Source organism: Echeneis naucrates, chromosome 13 (genome assembly GCF_900963305.1).
Source record: "Echeneis naucrates chromosome 13, fEcheNa1.1, whole genome shotgun sequence".
In the NCBI taxonomy this organism is placed as follows: Eukaryota; Metazoa; Chordata; class Actinopteri; order Carangiformes; family Echeneidae; genus Echeneis; species Echeneis naucrates.
Window position 1 is genome coordinate 23,889,082 of NC_042523.1, and position 14,093 is coordinate 23,903,174.

The 14,093-nt window shown below is 44.7% G+C and overlaps 1 protein-coding gene across 3 annotated transcripts in view; it reads left to right on the top strand.

The window, feature by feature from the left end:
* Positions 1-173: 173 nt before the first annotated feature.
* sorl1 (sortilin-related receptor, L(DLR class) A repeats containing) overlaps positions 174-14,093 on the top strand; it is a 50,084-nt gene continuing 36,164 nt past the window's right edge. For all 3 annotated transcript variants that reach the window (XM_029516994.1, XM_029516995.1, XM_029516996.1), the window contains exons 1-3: positions 174-518; positions 12,690-12,806; positions 13,947-14,081. In XM_029516994.1, coding sequence (XP_029372854.1) covers positions 198-518; positions 12,690-12,806; positions 13,947-14,081 — 573 coding nt within the window. In that variant the 5' untranslated portion in view covers positions 174-197. The remainder of the gene's footprint in view (positions 519-12,689; positions 12,807-13,946; positions 14,082-14,093) is intronic.

Here is a 14,093-nt window from a genome sequence, read left to right on the forward strand (position 1 = left end):
ACATCCAGAATCAGAATCACAATAAGCTTTCCTGCCACAGTGCGTGTATTATTTAATTTTTAACAATAATTTTGTATTCATTATTTTGTCCCTCAGCTGGGAGCTCCGGAGGTTCCCCCCGGCCCTGAAGGCGGCGCGGCGGCCGGCCGGTAGACGGTGCTGTTCGGTCACCGGATCCGGACCGACCGTACACAAACATGGCGATGAGAGGAGCGTGCAGGATGCAGTCGTCTCTTCGGTGCGTCTTGTATTTATTAGTCTTCGGGATCTCCGGGACAAATCCGTCTTCTCTCCGGTTCCCCCCGCAGCGGGGAGATGCGCTGCCCCGGAACGGAGGCTTTCTCACGGTGGAGGCGAAGCAGGATTTCCCCGGCGGAGCCGGAGGAGGCGCCGCGGCTCCGGCGCTGCCTCCGGCCGGCCGCGGCGCCTCCGACGGCGGGTCGGACTCCGGCACCTCCCCGCTGCATCGACGGCGCCGGAGCAGCGGTGAGGCGGCCATGCCGAAGGTGTACGGGCAGGTAACGTAGTGATGCTGTTTTCATTTAACACACACAAAAACGACACAAACACAAACACGGTGCATCACCTGACGCTGGCTGCAGCCCGGGAGGGGGGAGAGCTGTCCTGGAGGAAAATTACGCAAAGCGTTGTTGTTTTCCAAGTCACATCATTTTTTTGGCATTTTGTGCACAAAGATGCAAGAAACAGACACACAAACAGACAAACAAACAGCGAGGCTTTTCGTGCAGCTTCACTACACATGTGTTTAAATGAACGTGTGTTAATGTGAACCTGTGTTGTTGAGGCAGTGAAGTGCACACACACACACATACACATACACACACACACACACAGACACACACACATATACAAAAAAGTGTGCACCTACATTCTTTAAATGTTTGCAAAACAGTCACCTGGACAATGAGTGTGTGCACATTATGTGTGAAGTGTGTGTCACACGGTGTGTATGTACATAACAGTGTGGTTGTTGTTCTGAGCGGTGGGGGGATGTTGAGGTGAGGTGACAAACAAATGGCTCCAAGTTCCGTCATCTGCAGTCTAAAGAGGAAGTGCTGCTCAAATGCAAATTAAAGTTCATTCCATTAATCCTCTTTGTCATGTTGTAGGTCTTCATGTAAGAGAGGGACATTTTTACTTCATGCTTCTGAGCAAAAGCGATCCAAATTTACTGCGAGCTGTGAAGAAAATCGATCAGTCTGATGAATATTTGTTTAATGCATCCTTTTTTTTCTTAGTCTATAAATTGGCTAAATGAATCCAAGGGCTCGTGGTGACGTCCTCGCGGCAGCTTGTCCTGCAGCCAAATCAGTAAATCCTCGTGGTGTTTGGGAAGCTTGGACGGGAAATATTTAACTTTTGTTTTAACCTGACGGGCTGCAGGTGTCACTTTGTTACTGATGGCTTTGTTCCTTTTGAGTGTGTTGGCGAGTCACAGCGGTGAAGCAACGTGAACGACAACAGGAGGTCGAGGCTGAAGGAGCTAAATGGTCATTATTGTTTACAGATGGTAAACAAAAAGTGACTGCTACAGTGACTTTTCTTAAGAATTATACTATAATTAAAATAAAGCCATTCTGAGTACATTGTGTTCAGGATATTAGGTTTTTATTAAACTGCAATGGATTCCCTTTAGCTTATTATTCAGTAGATTCTATTTTTGCCAGTTTTTGTTGATTTAGCTTTCTCAAAATGATTAGTTGTGACTGTGAATTCAGCCATGTTCAGGTCTCTGTGCAGATGTGAGGTCGCCTCTCCAGCTCCGACTTGTCCTGGTTGTTTGTAAAGTGAACCAGTTTGACCACAGCAGAGTCTGCAGATAGTCTTTGGGCTCTGTGCTTTGGTTTCTGCTTTCAGAGGCACAGTGAATTGTGGGAACTGAAATGCGCTGTTTTCTATAAAATGCCCCATCAGTCAGTTTGTTGCAGGCAACCTGCTGCTTTGTGAGCTGCCATTTTGAAGCCTCTAGTTCGTAATTTGTCTGTCGGCAATCTTTTAAAAAAACAAAAACAAACCCCAAACCAAACAGAATAAACCGTATTTTGAAGAGAAGGTGGATCTGACCTGCTCCGTACTCTGTCCTGATTTGGTCAGACCGTCTGTCAGTCACCCAGTAGCCCCGCCCCCTAACCCCTCCCCTTTCCCTCTAAATGGAGCTAAATTTAAAAAATGAACATCATGTTGTACTGAAGACTGGAAACTACATACTGACTAGGGACATTTTTCCATAGAAATACATCGCTTCACTTTAATAGTGACTAGTTAATTAACTCAAACAGAAGGTGTGCTAAAGTTAGCGGCGCTAAAACAAACAGCCTGTGTTAGTTTTTGAACACACCCGTTAAACATTCGCAGCGCTGAATCCTGGATTACAGAACTGGTCCAACCTCTTTTGGCTCCATTAACCTGAAGCCAGCTCCTCACGTAGGAAATCTGGACTTCCCCATTGAGCTGCTTCAGCTCAGACGTGTTCTTCGGGCACATCCGGCAAGAGAACCTCTGCTGGATTCAGGTTCTGGGTTCTCCTGGATCCCCTCCAGAAGGGGGCGATACCCTGTAGGAGAACATGGGAATTCAGTCCAGGTCCAGCGAGCGAAGCCTCAGATCCTGGTGTGGACCTGGGGGAGAATCTTTTCATGGTCCATGTTGTTCAGCCTGTTCAGCCTTCATGTCATCAGTCCAGGAAGTCTCCACGTGGTCATGAGCTCAGAACCAGCTCCACTGTGGCCTTAAAGCCTGGTCTGAGGTGGTCTGGGCTCAGGCTGCACATTTTAGTTGAAAAGGAATGGAAACTGAACAAGTGCATTATAATTTTTAAGAATGTCTTCATCAAAATAAAAAACACAAAAGCCACCATTCAAACTTAAATGGTATCACAATCACAGTATCTGCTGCGATAACAGCAACACATAGTTTTATGCTGCCGCCCCTTCTGCTGACATCATACAACAAAATATTTCAATAAACATCTTTTTGCCACGTTGACGACAGATTCAGTCTGATTTCTGGTCTCCAGTTACAGTTTGTCTGTCGGCGGATTGATGAAGATCTGGACTCTTTAAGTATTTCAGCTTCGAGCCAATCAGCAGTTCTTCATCATCTGTCTGCTTCTTGAGGCCTGGTTCACATCACCAGAAGCTTCTTGTGTACATCTTAAAATGTGTGTTTGGTTCTGGTCTTCAGGTTTGAGGACCTTTCAGTTGGATCAGACTTTGCTTTTAGGTCGTTTCCATCAGCTGAAGTGTTTATGACTGAATGATCTTTTCAGTGTGGACAAGAACAACACAAACATTTGTTAATTATTGTAACTGAGATAAAATTTCTGATCATCTTTAATTCATTTTTTTCTTGCAACTGTGACAGGAAAGACATCACAAACTGTCATTTACAGAGGAGGAAGATATTACACAATTGTAGAATTATGTGGAAGATAGTTGGCTAGAACACAACACTTTTGGTTATGTTGAATTCATTTGCTGTGTAGATGAGTGTTGCAGTGAAAAGCCACACACACACACTTTAAATCTTCATTTCTGTTGTTTCTTCACCTGCTGCTGCTGTTGCTCACAGACTCTCGCTGTTATTTCCGGTTTCCTGATGTGAATCATCACGTGGTTGCTCTGGTGTGGGGAGTAAATAAACACTAAGAAGCCACATGAAGTCGCGTTAACAACACTTTTTACCATCATCATTAGTTTTCTTTCCAGGAGCACGAAGAAACCAGCAAACTCAGAGCCCTCATTAGTTTATTCGCTGTCACACAGAATCAGTCAACATGTTTTGGAATAGTTGGTGTCTGATTCATCTTTGATTGTGAAAAGTGGTGTTTCTTTGGTTTCATAAATAGTAGAACGATTCAGCCTAGTGTTTATTCTAATGTTTGTTATGGGAGTGTTAAAAAAGAGCTTTGTTAAATAGTTTTTTGGACTGTGATTAATGAAGTGCTGAGCTGCTTTTTAGTGGCTGAAACATAAAACACTAAAATTGACATGATGTTGATGGCATGTGATATCAGCACTAATTAGCCACTTAAAGCCACAAATTCACGGAGAGCTGTAATAAAATAAACTATTTATGGTTTGAGCCGTTAATCAATTCTCAATTTAACAGCCCAACCAATCAGTCAGCTTGTCGAAAAAGGGGCAAAGAGTTTAACGGGCAGAAAGTCTTCATGAACCTGAAGCTTTCATTAAAATGAAAAGAGGTGAATTTTGTAAAATTAACCCCATGAACAGTGAAGGTGGCACCAAAACTGCTTCAGCACTGGAAACGATGCTGATGAGAGACTGAACAGGAAAGGAAGAGAAGGACGAGCTGAAAGATGCTGAGAAAAGTGAGTCAGCTGTTGAATCAGTGATGTGATGTGATCATTTTGATTTTGGCTGCTTTGTGGGCAGAAAATCCAGATTGAAGTTCAACTAAACACAAGTTTCTGCTGAATTACATCAAATCAGCCAGAGAAGCAGCAGTGTGTAACTCCCAGAACCTGCACTCTTGACTGGAGGTTCAGTGTGTGTGTGTGTGTCCGTGTGTGTGTGTGTGTGTGTGTGTGTGTGTGTGTGTGTGTGAGAACGTAGATTAGAATTTGAACTTGAATAGAATTTTGTTGATTTTCCCCCTGGTGCTTCTGTCTCACCCCAGTCTCAGTTTGTCCCCTCAGAGTGGCCCCCCCACCCCCGTCTCTTGTTTTTCCGTGGACAGAACGTGACTCTGCGGTCTCCCAGCGCTGACAGTCGGTCCTCCGTTCCCCCTGTAGCTGCTAACACGACATCCACAACGTGCAGGCTGTGCTCGGCAGCTCCTGGTGAGAGTGCAGCCAGCCTTCATTGCCTGCCAGTCCTGCAGAGATGATGTCATTGTTTGAGACTGGCTATGCCTGCCGATGCTCTACTAGCCGTGATGCCCCCACCACCATCACACCACCATCACCATCCCCCACACCCCTTTGAATAATGAAGAGCTGAGGAAAGGGGAGGGTGGAGAGAGGAGCGGAGGGGGAACTGCTGAAGCTGATTGCTGCTCAGTTCCATTGTGAGAAATTAGCTCAGCTATAAATTTTAGGGAATATTAATCATCATCAGCATGACGACTTTATGGTTTGTCCTCAAGTTTTGGTCCGACTGGCAGGTGGATGTATGATGACTAGTTGGGTGACCTGACAGCTTTCCTCTGTTGGTTTCTCCAGGCAGGAAGGAGGAGGACGGGGTTTGGGGTCAGGTGCTCGTCAGCCGTGACTATCACGGCCAAAAGATCGCACAATAAGCTGTTTGTTTAGAATCACACACAATCTGCATTCTTTTCTTTTTTTCTGAAAACCTGACTTGAAGGTGTGATTCACACTTTTCTGGCTCTTCGATGGTTCGTTTGGATGTTTACAAATCCAGTCACACCCAATTTCCTCTTTTTGCATGTGGAACATCCGTTCAAGTCGCCCTGCCTCGTTAAGCCTCATCACACCTCCTGCCTCCTGTCTGGGCTGTAAGTTGGCCATCTTGGGCTGCAGCTGGTCATGGGGACCCAGACTCTACACGCACCTTTAAGGAGAGTGGTTTCCGCTCAGTGGGGGGTCCAACTGGCCCTCATGCCTCTTGATTTGCATTAAAGAAGAGGAAGTGGTTGTTCAGAGGGAGGTTCTCTTTGGTTAAATCCCACACCATGCTTTGGTGAGTAACAAACGCCGAGTCCGACTCCCCCACAGCACCGATGGGTGGGAAGGAAGGAGAGGAATGCACCAGATAACGATAAAGTGGTTTTCTTATCTGCAGTAAAGTCTGAGCTGCAAAAAAAGTCATCTTCGATTCAAATGAAGTGTCATTTCCCTGATGTGGCTTCGTTCCAGCATATGTTCTGTTTCTCATTCCAACATTCTTGTTTCCAGGCAGCTCTGAAACAAGACGGCCTGTCTGACTGCGATTTTTCTTTTTTATTCTGCCTGTTGACGGAAACTTGAAAGGATCAAACTGCAGTAACTTGAGCGGCTCCTCCAGTGGGATGATGGGAAGTAACGGGGCATGTGCATGTGCCTGCACTTACCTAAGGAAGGAGTTTGTAGATGATGGTGAAGGGTTGGGCTTTGAGAACAACACAACTGTCAACACAATAAACGAGAAACATACAGGACTGATACAGAGACTCTGATTGGCTGTGACATCACCCACCAGAGCCTATAGCAGCATCCGATGTAGAGACGTGACTCTTGACGTCACTATCAAAGATGGAGGGCTGTTAGAAAGAGTTTTAGGGTGGCAGCAGGTCTTGAGCTCACAGGGTTAAGTGTCGTGGTAAGTTTATTTGACTTTGTCGGATTAAGATGTCACATCCATCACTGATGCTCGGACAACTAATCTTACAAGACTCAGGCTGTAATAGAACCGTTTTACTCAATGTGCTCTGAGAATCTTGAATGCTGCAGGAAACATTTCAGCGGAGTGGGCTCTGCATGGCACCGCTCCCATCCTAAATAAACCCTATACATTAGCGAGGCCTCCATAACTGCTGAAGATGTTTTTTAGCTGTTGACATTCGGCCAAACTGAACCTCTGCAGCCGCTTTCTATTTGCATCCAAGCGCAAATAAGGAATGTTGCCAGTTTTTTTTTTTTATCTTCTTCTGCTGCATCTAACTGCTTGTTAGTGAAAAGAAAAGCCTGACACAAATAAACATGTCAAGGCACACCACACGGCGTTGATTGTGATTGATAAGAGTGATGTCTAAGGTGAACAGGAGCGAAGCATCATGGAAGGCTCCCGTCGTTGCTCCAGGGAATTGGTCCAAAGTGCTTTCATGCCAAATGACCCCCCCCCCTTCGTGTGTAAAGTGAGTGTGTTGTTTCAGACTCTGGTGAGATTGTGACAGGTTAATTTAACAGATTAATGCGTTTAAAGTCTCATCAGGTGAGTTCAGCACTTACAGTCAGTTTTGGAAAGCTTCTCCAGCAACAGCTGTTTTATCTTTTGTCTCATCTGTCTCCAGGTAAACAATCCAGTCTTCACCTACAATTCAGTTATGAATTTTTTTTGTTGCCATCAGGGCGTTCAGAGTCTGAAAAAATCAGTGAATGGTGACTGTTAAACTGCGCCGCAGCTTTGATTAAGTGGAAAAAAGGAAAATCGAGGTGAATTAGCAGCATTTAAATTTATTCATTATTTTCAGGAAAGATGCTGTGACGCCAGCTGGGGAGAGTCTGACGCCGAGGCTTTTGTGTCAGACGTCCCTCCGCCATCTAAACTCAGAACACTTGGAGCATCATCACTTTGTCTGGTGGCATAACTGACAGGGGCAAGGCGGGGTGGGAGGTTATATCTTCAGAGGGAAGAAGAAAGAAAGTGGGTGTGTGGGAGCGAGCGAGACAAAGATTTTGAGCATGAAACAGGATTATCCCACTTGGCCTCTCAGCAGATCGTTCCTTGCCAACTGTCTGTTAACATGAAGATCATGATGTGGAACAGAGACTTCATGGAAGCTCTCGCTCTCTTGTTGAACGAATCTTCACAAAGTGGCAACAGTTGATCAAAGACCCGACCAAAGCAAGAAGCAATTCACACTAAGACTCTCCTTAACTATCCAGTATGAGCTTCTAGCATCTTTTAAGGCCCCCTATTTTCCTCTTACTGGCTTTGTTGTGACATCACAAAGTCCTAGAAGTCCTGAGAGCCGCTTTATTGGACTGCACAGACCTTTAGACCGTCAGACTGTTGGACCTTTAGACCTTCACACTGTTGGACCTTTAGACCTTCACACTGTTGGACCTTTAGACCTTCACACTGTTGGACCCTTAGACCTTCACACTGTTGGACCCTTAGAACTTCAGATTGTTGGACCGTCAGACTGTTGGACCTTTAGACTGTCAGACTGTTGGAGCTTTAGACCTTCAGACCGTTGGACCTTTGGACCTTTAGACCGTCAGACCGTTGGACTTTTAGACCTTCAGGCCGTTGGACCTTTGGACCTTTAGACCGTTGGACCTTTGGACCTTTAGACCGTCGGACCTTTGGACCTTTAGACCGTCGGACCTTTGGACCTGTAGACCGTCAGACCGTTGGACCTTTAGACCTTCAGACCGTTGGACCTTTAGACCTTCATACCGTTGGACCTTTGGACCTTTAGACCGTTGGACCTTTGGACCTTTAGACCGTTGGACCTTTAGACCGTCAGACCGTTGGACCTTTGGACGTTTAGACCATCAGACCGTTGGACCTTTAGACCTTCAGACCGTCAGACTGTTGGACCGTCAGATTGTTGGACCTTTAGACCTTCAGACCGTTGGACCTTTGGACCATCAGACTGTTGGACCTTTGGACCTTTAGACCTTCAGATCGTTGGACCTTTAGACCTTCAGACCGTTGGACCTTTAGACCTTCAGACCGTTGGACCTTTGGACCTTTAGACCTTTGGACCTTTAGACCGTCAGACCGTTGGACCTTTAGACCTTCAGACCGTTGGACCTTTGGACCTTTAGACCGTTGGACCTTTGGACCTTCAGACCGTTGGACCTTTAGACCTTCAGACCGTTGGACCTTTGGACCTTTAGACCGTCAGACCGTTGGACCTTTAGACCTTCAGACCGTCAGACTGTTGGACCGTCAGATTGTTGGACCTTTAGACCTTCAGACCGTTGGACCTTTGGACCGTCAGACTGTTGGACCTTTGGACCTTTAGACCTTCAGACCGTTGGACCTTTAGACCTTCAGACCATCAGACTGTTGGACCGTCAGATTGTTGGACCTTTAGACCTTCAGACCGTTGGACCTTTGGACCTTCAGACCGTCAGACTGTTGGACCGTCAGATTGTTGGACCTTTAGACCTTCAGACCGTTGGACCTTTAGACTGTCAGACTGTTGGACCTTTAGACCGTCAGACTGTTGGACCTTTAACCTTCAGACCTTTGTCTGATCACCGACTGTCTGAACCAATCACATGAGGAGAGAAGAGAAACCAGACCCTTAGCGCTGGTCTGCTGGGTTCAGTGAAGCCTGTCAAGTTTTTCAATTGGACGTATACATTTTGCATGCGGTTGTGAGAGATGGGCAGAAACCGTGACATTAAAGTTACCCCCCAACACACACACACTTCCCAATGACCAGAAAGCTGTTACGATGATTGACGGATGGAAACACCTCTCTACCACTTATAGAGCCTCCTCTGGTCCACCACTGTTTCCCCACCGACGATGGAATAAAATGTCTTTATCTAAATACCAGGCTGGGTACTTGATTCTGATTGGCCTGCGGCCGTGCCACTAACGGCGTCCTGATACCGGGACCCGTTGTCTCCTGTTACTAGGCTACAGCTCCTCCCTGTTGGGAAAGTGAAGCAGCATTGAAACCGATTCTCTGAACAATCAGCTCACATTAGTGCAGTCGTGTAGTTTCTTGTTAAAAGAATTTGATTGGTTAACTGTTTAAGCTATATCTAAAATTTATAATTGAATTTATAGAATGTCTTCATTTGTATTGATATTAAGTTATTGTAATCATCAATATCATAACAAAATTACAAAATCCTACAATGGCAAGAAGATTGTTGAGCATTGGAGTTTTAATGAAGGTTTAGAGATTAGGTATTGGATTAGGTAATCTGAGGCTCTCCTCTGATTGGCAGACTGAGAATAATTGAACAAAAGTGGCCGATTTCAGGGAAAGAAACTAGATCCTGCAAGGTTGGATGATGGGTCCAAGTGGGCGGGACTTGGGGCTGTGACATCACAAAGTTCCAGACTTCCTTATGGCTATTTTTAAGGTTCAGTGTATGAATCCAGGCTGTGAGCGTTTCTCTGTGAGCAACTACAACAACAACAACAACAATAATATTAATTTTGAACATCAATTTATATTTTTAGCTGAAAAAAAAAAAAAGTAACTAAGAAAAACCACATCCAAAGCTGAATGTGATCACAGACCAGTCAGGTCTATATCATCTCTCTGCTTACTTTCCACCATTTCTTTTTTTTTTTTCTGAACTCTCATTATTCTCATTCAGCATTAAAAATGAATTTCACACTTGAAAGAAATGAGGCGGCTCAGCAGAAAATGGAGCCGGAGCGTAACGACAGTGGAGCGGCTCTCAGACCTCGTGGGCTTACTGTCTGTGCCAGACTTGGGCGGACTGCGACGTGCCGTTTGCTGTGCATAAAAAAAAAATTGAAAAAATGCTCGCAGGTCAAGCTGACGGTGATTTAAAGCTTGTGTGAGGAAGCTGGTTTGGGGGGGGTTATGGAAAGGTCATTTAAGCTTGAAGGAGCCTGTGAGACAAATCAGCTCTGAGCCAAACCACAAAGCCATCTCTCTGCAGGCTTACAGTCCAGTTTATGGAGTTCCTAATGCAGATGCTGCTTTGCATACTTTCAGGGCACATAAACGATCCTTATTACGGTTTACACGGCCCGTGCTCAGCAGCGCTGCTTCCATTTTAAGCCTCTACCTGTGAACAGCAGGGCTAACTCGGTGAGCAGTTCTTATCTCCACAGTCATCATGGCCATCCACATTCTGCCGTGCTGGTCTGCAGAGCTGCTGGCGTCCCTTTTTGGCCCGTTTTGCACCGCAGCCAATGAAGCCTAAAATGCAGAGATTTACTGCTGCAACACCTTGGCCTGACAGGCAGCCCTGAGGGAGGCAGGCTGAGGAAAATGGAGAGGCGGCAGAGCGCAGGGCTGATTTACTAAAAACCACAGATTGAAAAGCAAGTTGTGTATCAGCTTCCTGACAGCCGCTCACAGTCGTTCCTTTGTTGGTAGTTGTGTGAGAAAAACAGTTGAATTTGCATCTTACTGGAAACACACGGTCTGTTCCTGAAATCGTGGTGGCTTTGTCAAAAAGAAACAAAACAAACCCAAAAAAACTACCTCCTGTAACATCACTCTCTGATATTTGATGCATTCCTGGAGCTATTTTGTGATGAAATGCTTTAATATTCCTACATCTCCCAGAATAACAGCCCCCTCTAACCAAAACTTACCATTTTTATTTTTGCTGTATTGGTTTTGAGGGTGTTTACTTCACCTGTTAAAGGTCGCACATAGCCATCGTAAATCAGGTCTACAGGTTCTAAATGAATATTAAGTGAAAGTATCAGCGGTATGATCCATAAACTAATGGCTGTCATCCCTTCAAAATAAAACACAAGAGCAATGGGCATATGGGACCTTTTAATATCACGGTTAAATCCAGCAGGCCCCAACACGGACTGCCACACTACAGGTTCAGCAGCTGCTCACTTTATTTGGCTCAGTTTCCTCGTGCTCTCATGGCGCCGCCGTCCACGCCGTTGTTGTGATAGTAGACGTTCTTCAGCAGAACTGGGACGAGGGTTGTGCCTGATCTCAGCCGACGGGGGGCTGCAAGCAGACTCGTTGTTTACTCGACAGCGTGAACCACCAGAAAAGGGCAAAAACGGGGCCGGGGCCAGGCCTACCCCACGCAGGCTCATCAATAAAAGATTAGGGAGGGAAAGCATTGTGGAGATGGGATGGCGAGGCGGTGACAGTTAAAAAGATGAAATAGGCCATTTCTTCTCACTGATCCATGAGCCCGATGGGAGGGGCGCTGGCTGTGTGTGTTGGAGCACGTTATTGCTTCATACACACTCTACATGGAAAAATGTGCCCAGGATGCATCAGTGTGCGTATACACACTCAGATGGAGCTGAGCAGTCAGGTGTTTATGTGCTTAAAGGAAAACCAGCATCGAATCGATCCGTCCAGTTCTGTTTGTGTGGATTATTTTATTTTGACATAGATCTTCATCATTGACCAAAATCTATTCCAGCATTGATCCACACTGTGCAGCCGGGTAGCATTTATTATTACCATGTCCTCAGGATGCTATCTGATAATACTAAATAAGATTTAATAACCTTTTTTTTTTCTTGCAGAGTTCAAGTTTCATTTCTCCGCTTTGTACCATGTGACAAATAACATCTATAATTATATATCATGAAGCAGCCATAAAACACAACACCATGATTATATGTATCCTAAAGCTAACAGCTGAAACAGGAAATACAACAACATAATTGCATGTTATGAGAAAACCCTCAAACAAAATACAGCAACCTGATTATATTGTATGAAATCACTTGAGACAGAGAATAAAATAACTTAATTAGGTATTATAAAAAACCATACGGTTCTGTATGGTGAGAAACATAAAACTGAATGTTGGAATTATAAATGTTAATAATCTATTGACAGAAAATATTCTGTTTTCTCCCGGTTAAGTAAAATTTCTCAGGTAAATGAATAAACAATGTTTTGAAATCTGATTACATTTTGAAGATTCAGACCTTCAGTAGCAACTTGATTTGATTTGTACCAGAAGCTTAAACGCACCAACAAACATAAACATTTAGCTGGTTTCTGTGTTTTCTGTGGATTTGTTGACAGAAGCGGAGAAAAACAGCAGCCTTTCCTCATAAAAACGGGAACATGCTGATTGTAAATTCATTGAGCTGGAACACAAATAATATCCGTTCAAACTTTTTTCTCCAGTCACGAAATCTCTGCGTTCAACTGAGCGAGAACGTGTTTTATTTCTTCAAGCTTTAATTGCAGATTGTTTTGTTTCCTCTTTCAGATTTCACAGTCTGCATAATGTTTGGTGCTTGTTGCGTTGGGTTGAAGGTGGATTCTTCCATCCTTCTCTCTGATGTGCTGTTTTTCTCCACCTGCAGGCTAACCTGAACGACTCCCATAACCAGATGGTGGTGCACTGGGCCGGAGAGAAGAGCAACGTCATCGTCGCCTTGGCCCGAGACAGCGCCGGAGCCACCGGGCCCCGAACCAGCTCTGTAATGACACCACAACGCATCCACACAGACGAGACACAGCACAACCTCAGCAGATGTAACTGTGGCTTTGCCCCACGTTGAGCCTGCTCCATTTATTTTCACTTCCTCATCTGGGCTGAGCTAAACTGACACCTGGAGTCTGAAACCCAAAATACAACATTGATTGTTCTAAAAAAAAAACACCTCAGACTTAAAATATAATGATAAATATAAAAAAGTGACAGCCTGCGTTAAATGTGTAATCCTCCACAGCAGAAAGTAGTTCCAGTAACTTCACCCAACTGTAGATTTGATCAGATTTATAAGAACGTCTGAAATTCTTCCTGTTTTCCTACTACAGAGGTCCATAAATGTTGGATTATCACGAGTCAGTAAAATAAATTGCTAATGAAAAACGGGGCTTGTCTGATTTGAATATGAGCCTGAAATAACAGACGACTCATGAGCTGGTTAATGTGTCGCAGTTTTTACAAGCTCCTCAGACCATAAAGGCATAAAACAAAAGAGAGCTTTCAGCTACAGCTTATCTCACACAGCCGCCCTCAGAGCGTTCAGACAGAGGAGACATTTTAAAATATGGAAGTTTCCTCATGGATTGGATTGATGGGAACCTTCTGCACTTGATTTTAATTAGATTGCTGGTTAATTGAGTGATATTAGTTTTGTGTAGAGCTGCAGTGTGTCGTGTCTGTGTCCAGTGACTGATGAAATCAAAGGGAGACATCTTTCACTTCTTCAGCTCATTGAAACGCCTTAAAATGACAGTTTTGGTCTAAAATGAATGGGACGTGGTGAGATCTAAACTTTGGTGAAAGATACTGTGTGGTTTGGCGCGGCCTGTTGTTTTCAGTATTAAATCTCGTACATACGATGTAAATCATAAAGGATTTTAAATGATCAGTCTGGTGTGTTCAAAGACATTTTGACTTTGTTCAAATACACGAGTAAGTTCAACTCAACCGCCATTTTTTCTGCAGAGTTTTCTGCAGCTTCAGACATCTAATCTAACATTTCCTGTTTTTGTTTTGTTTTGTTTTGTTTTGGCTGATCTGATTAATTTGGCTCATTCTTCGGTGGAGAAATGCTGGTTGAGAAACAGCATGTCGGTTTTGAGTACTTCCTGCCCTCTTTGCCCTCCAGGTCTACGTCTCCTACGATTACGGGACCACTTTCACGCTCGTCTCAGAAAAGTTCCAGCTTCTGGGGCCAAAGTTTAAGGAGGGCAGCAAGCAGGTCATCTCCCAGTTCTACCACAGCCCCGCAGACAACAAGAGGGTGAGTCACTGG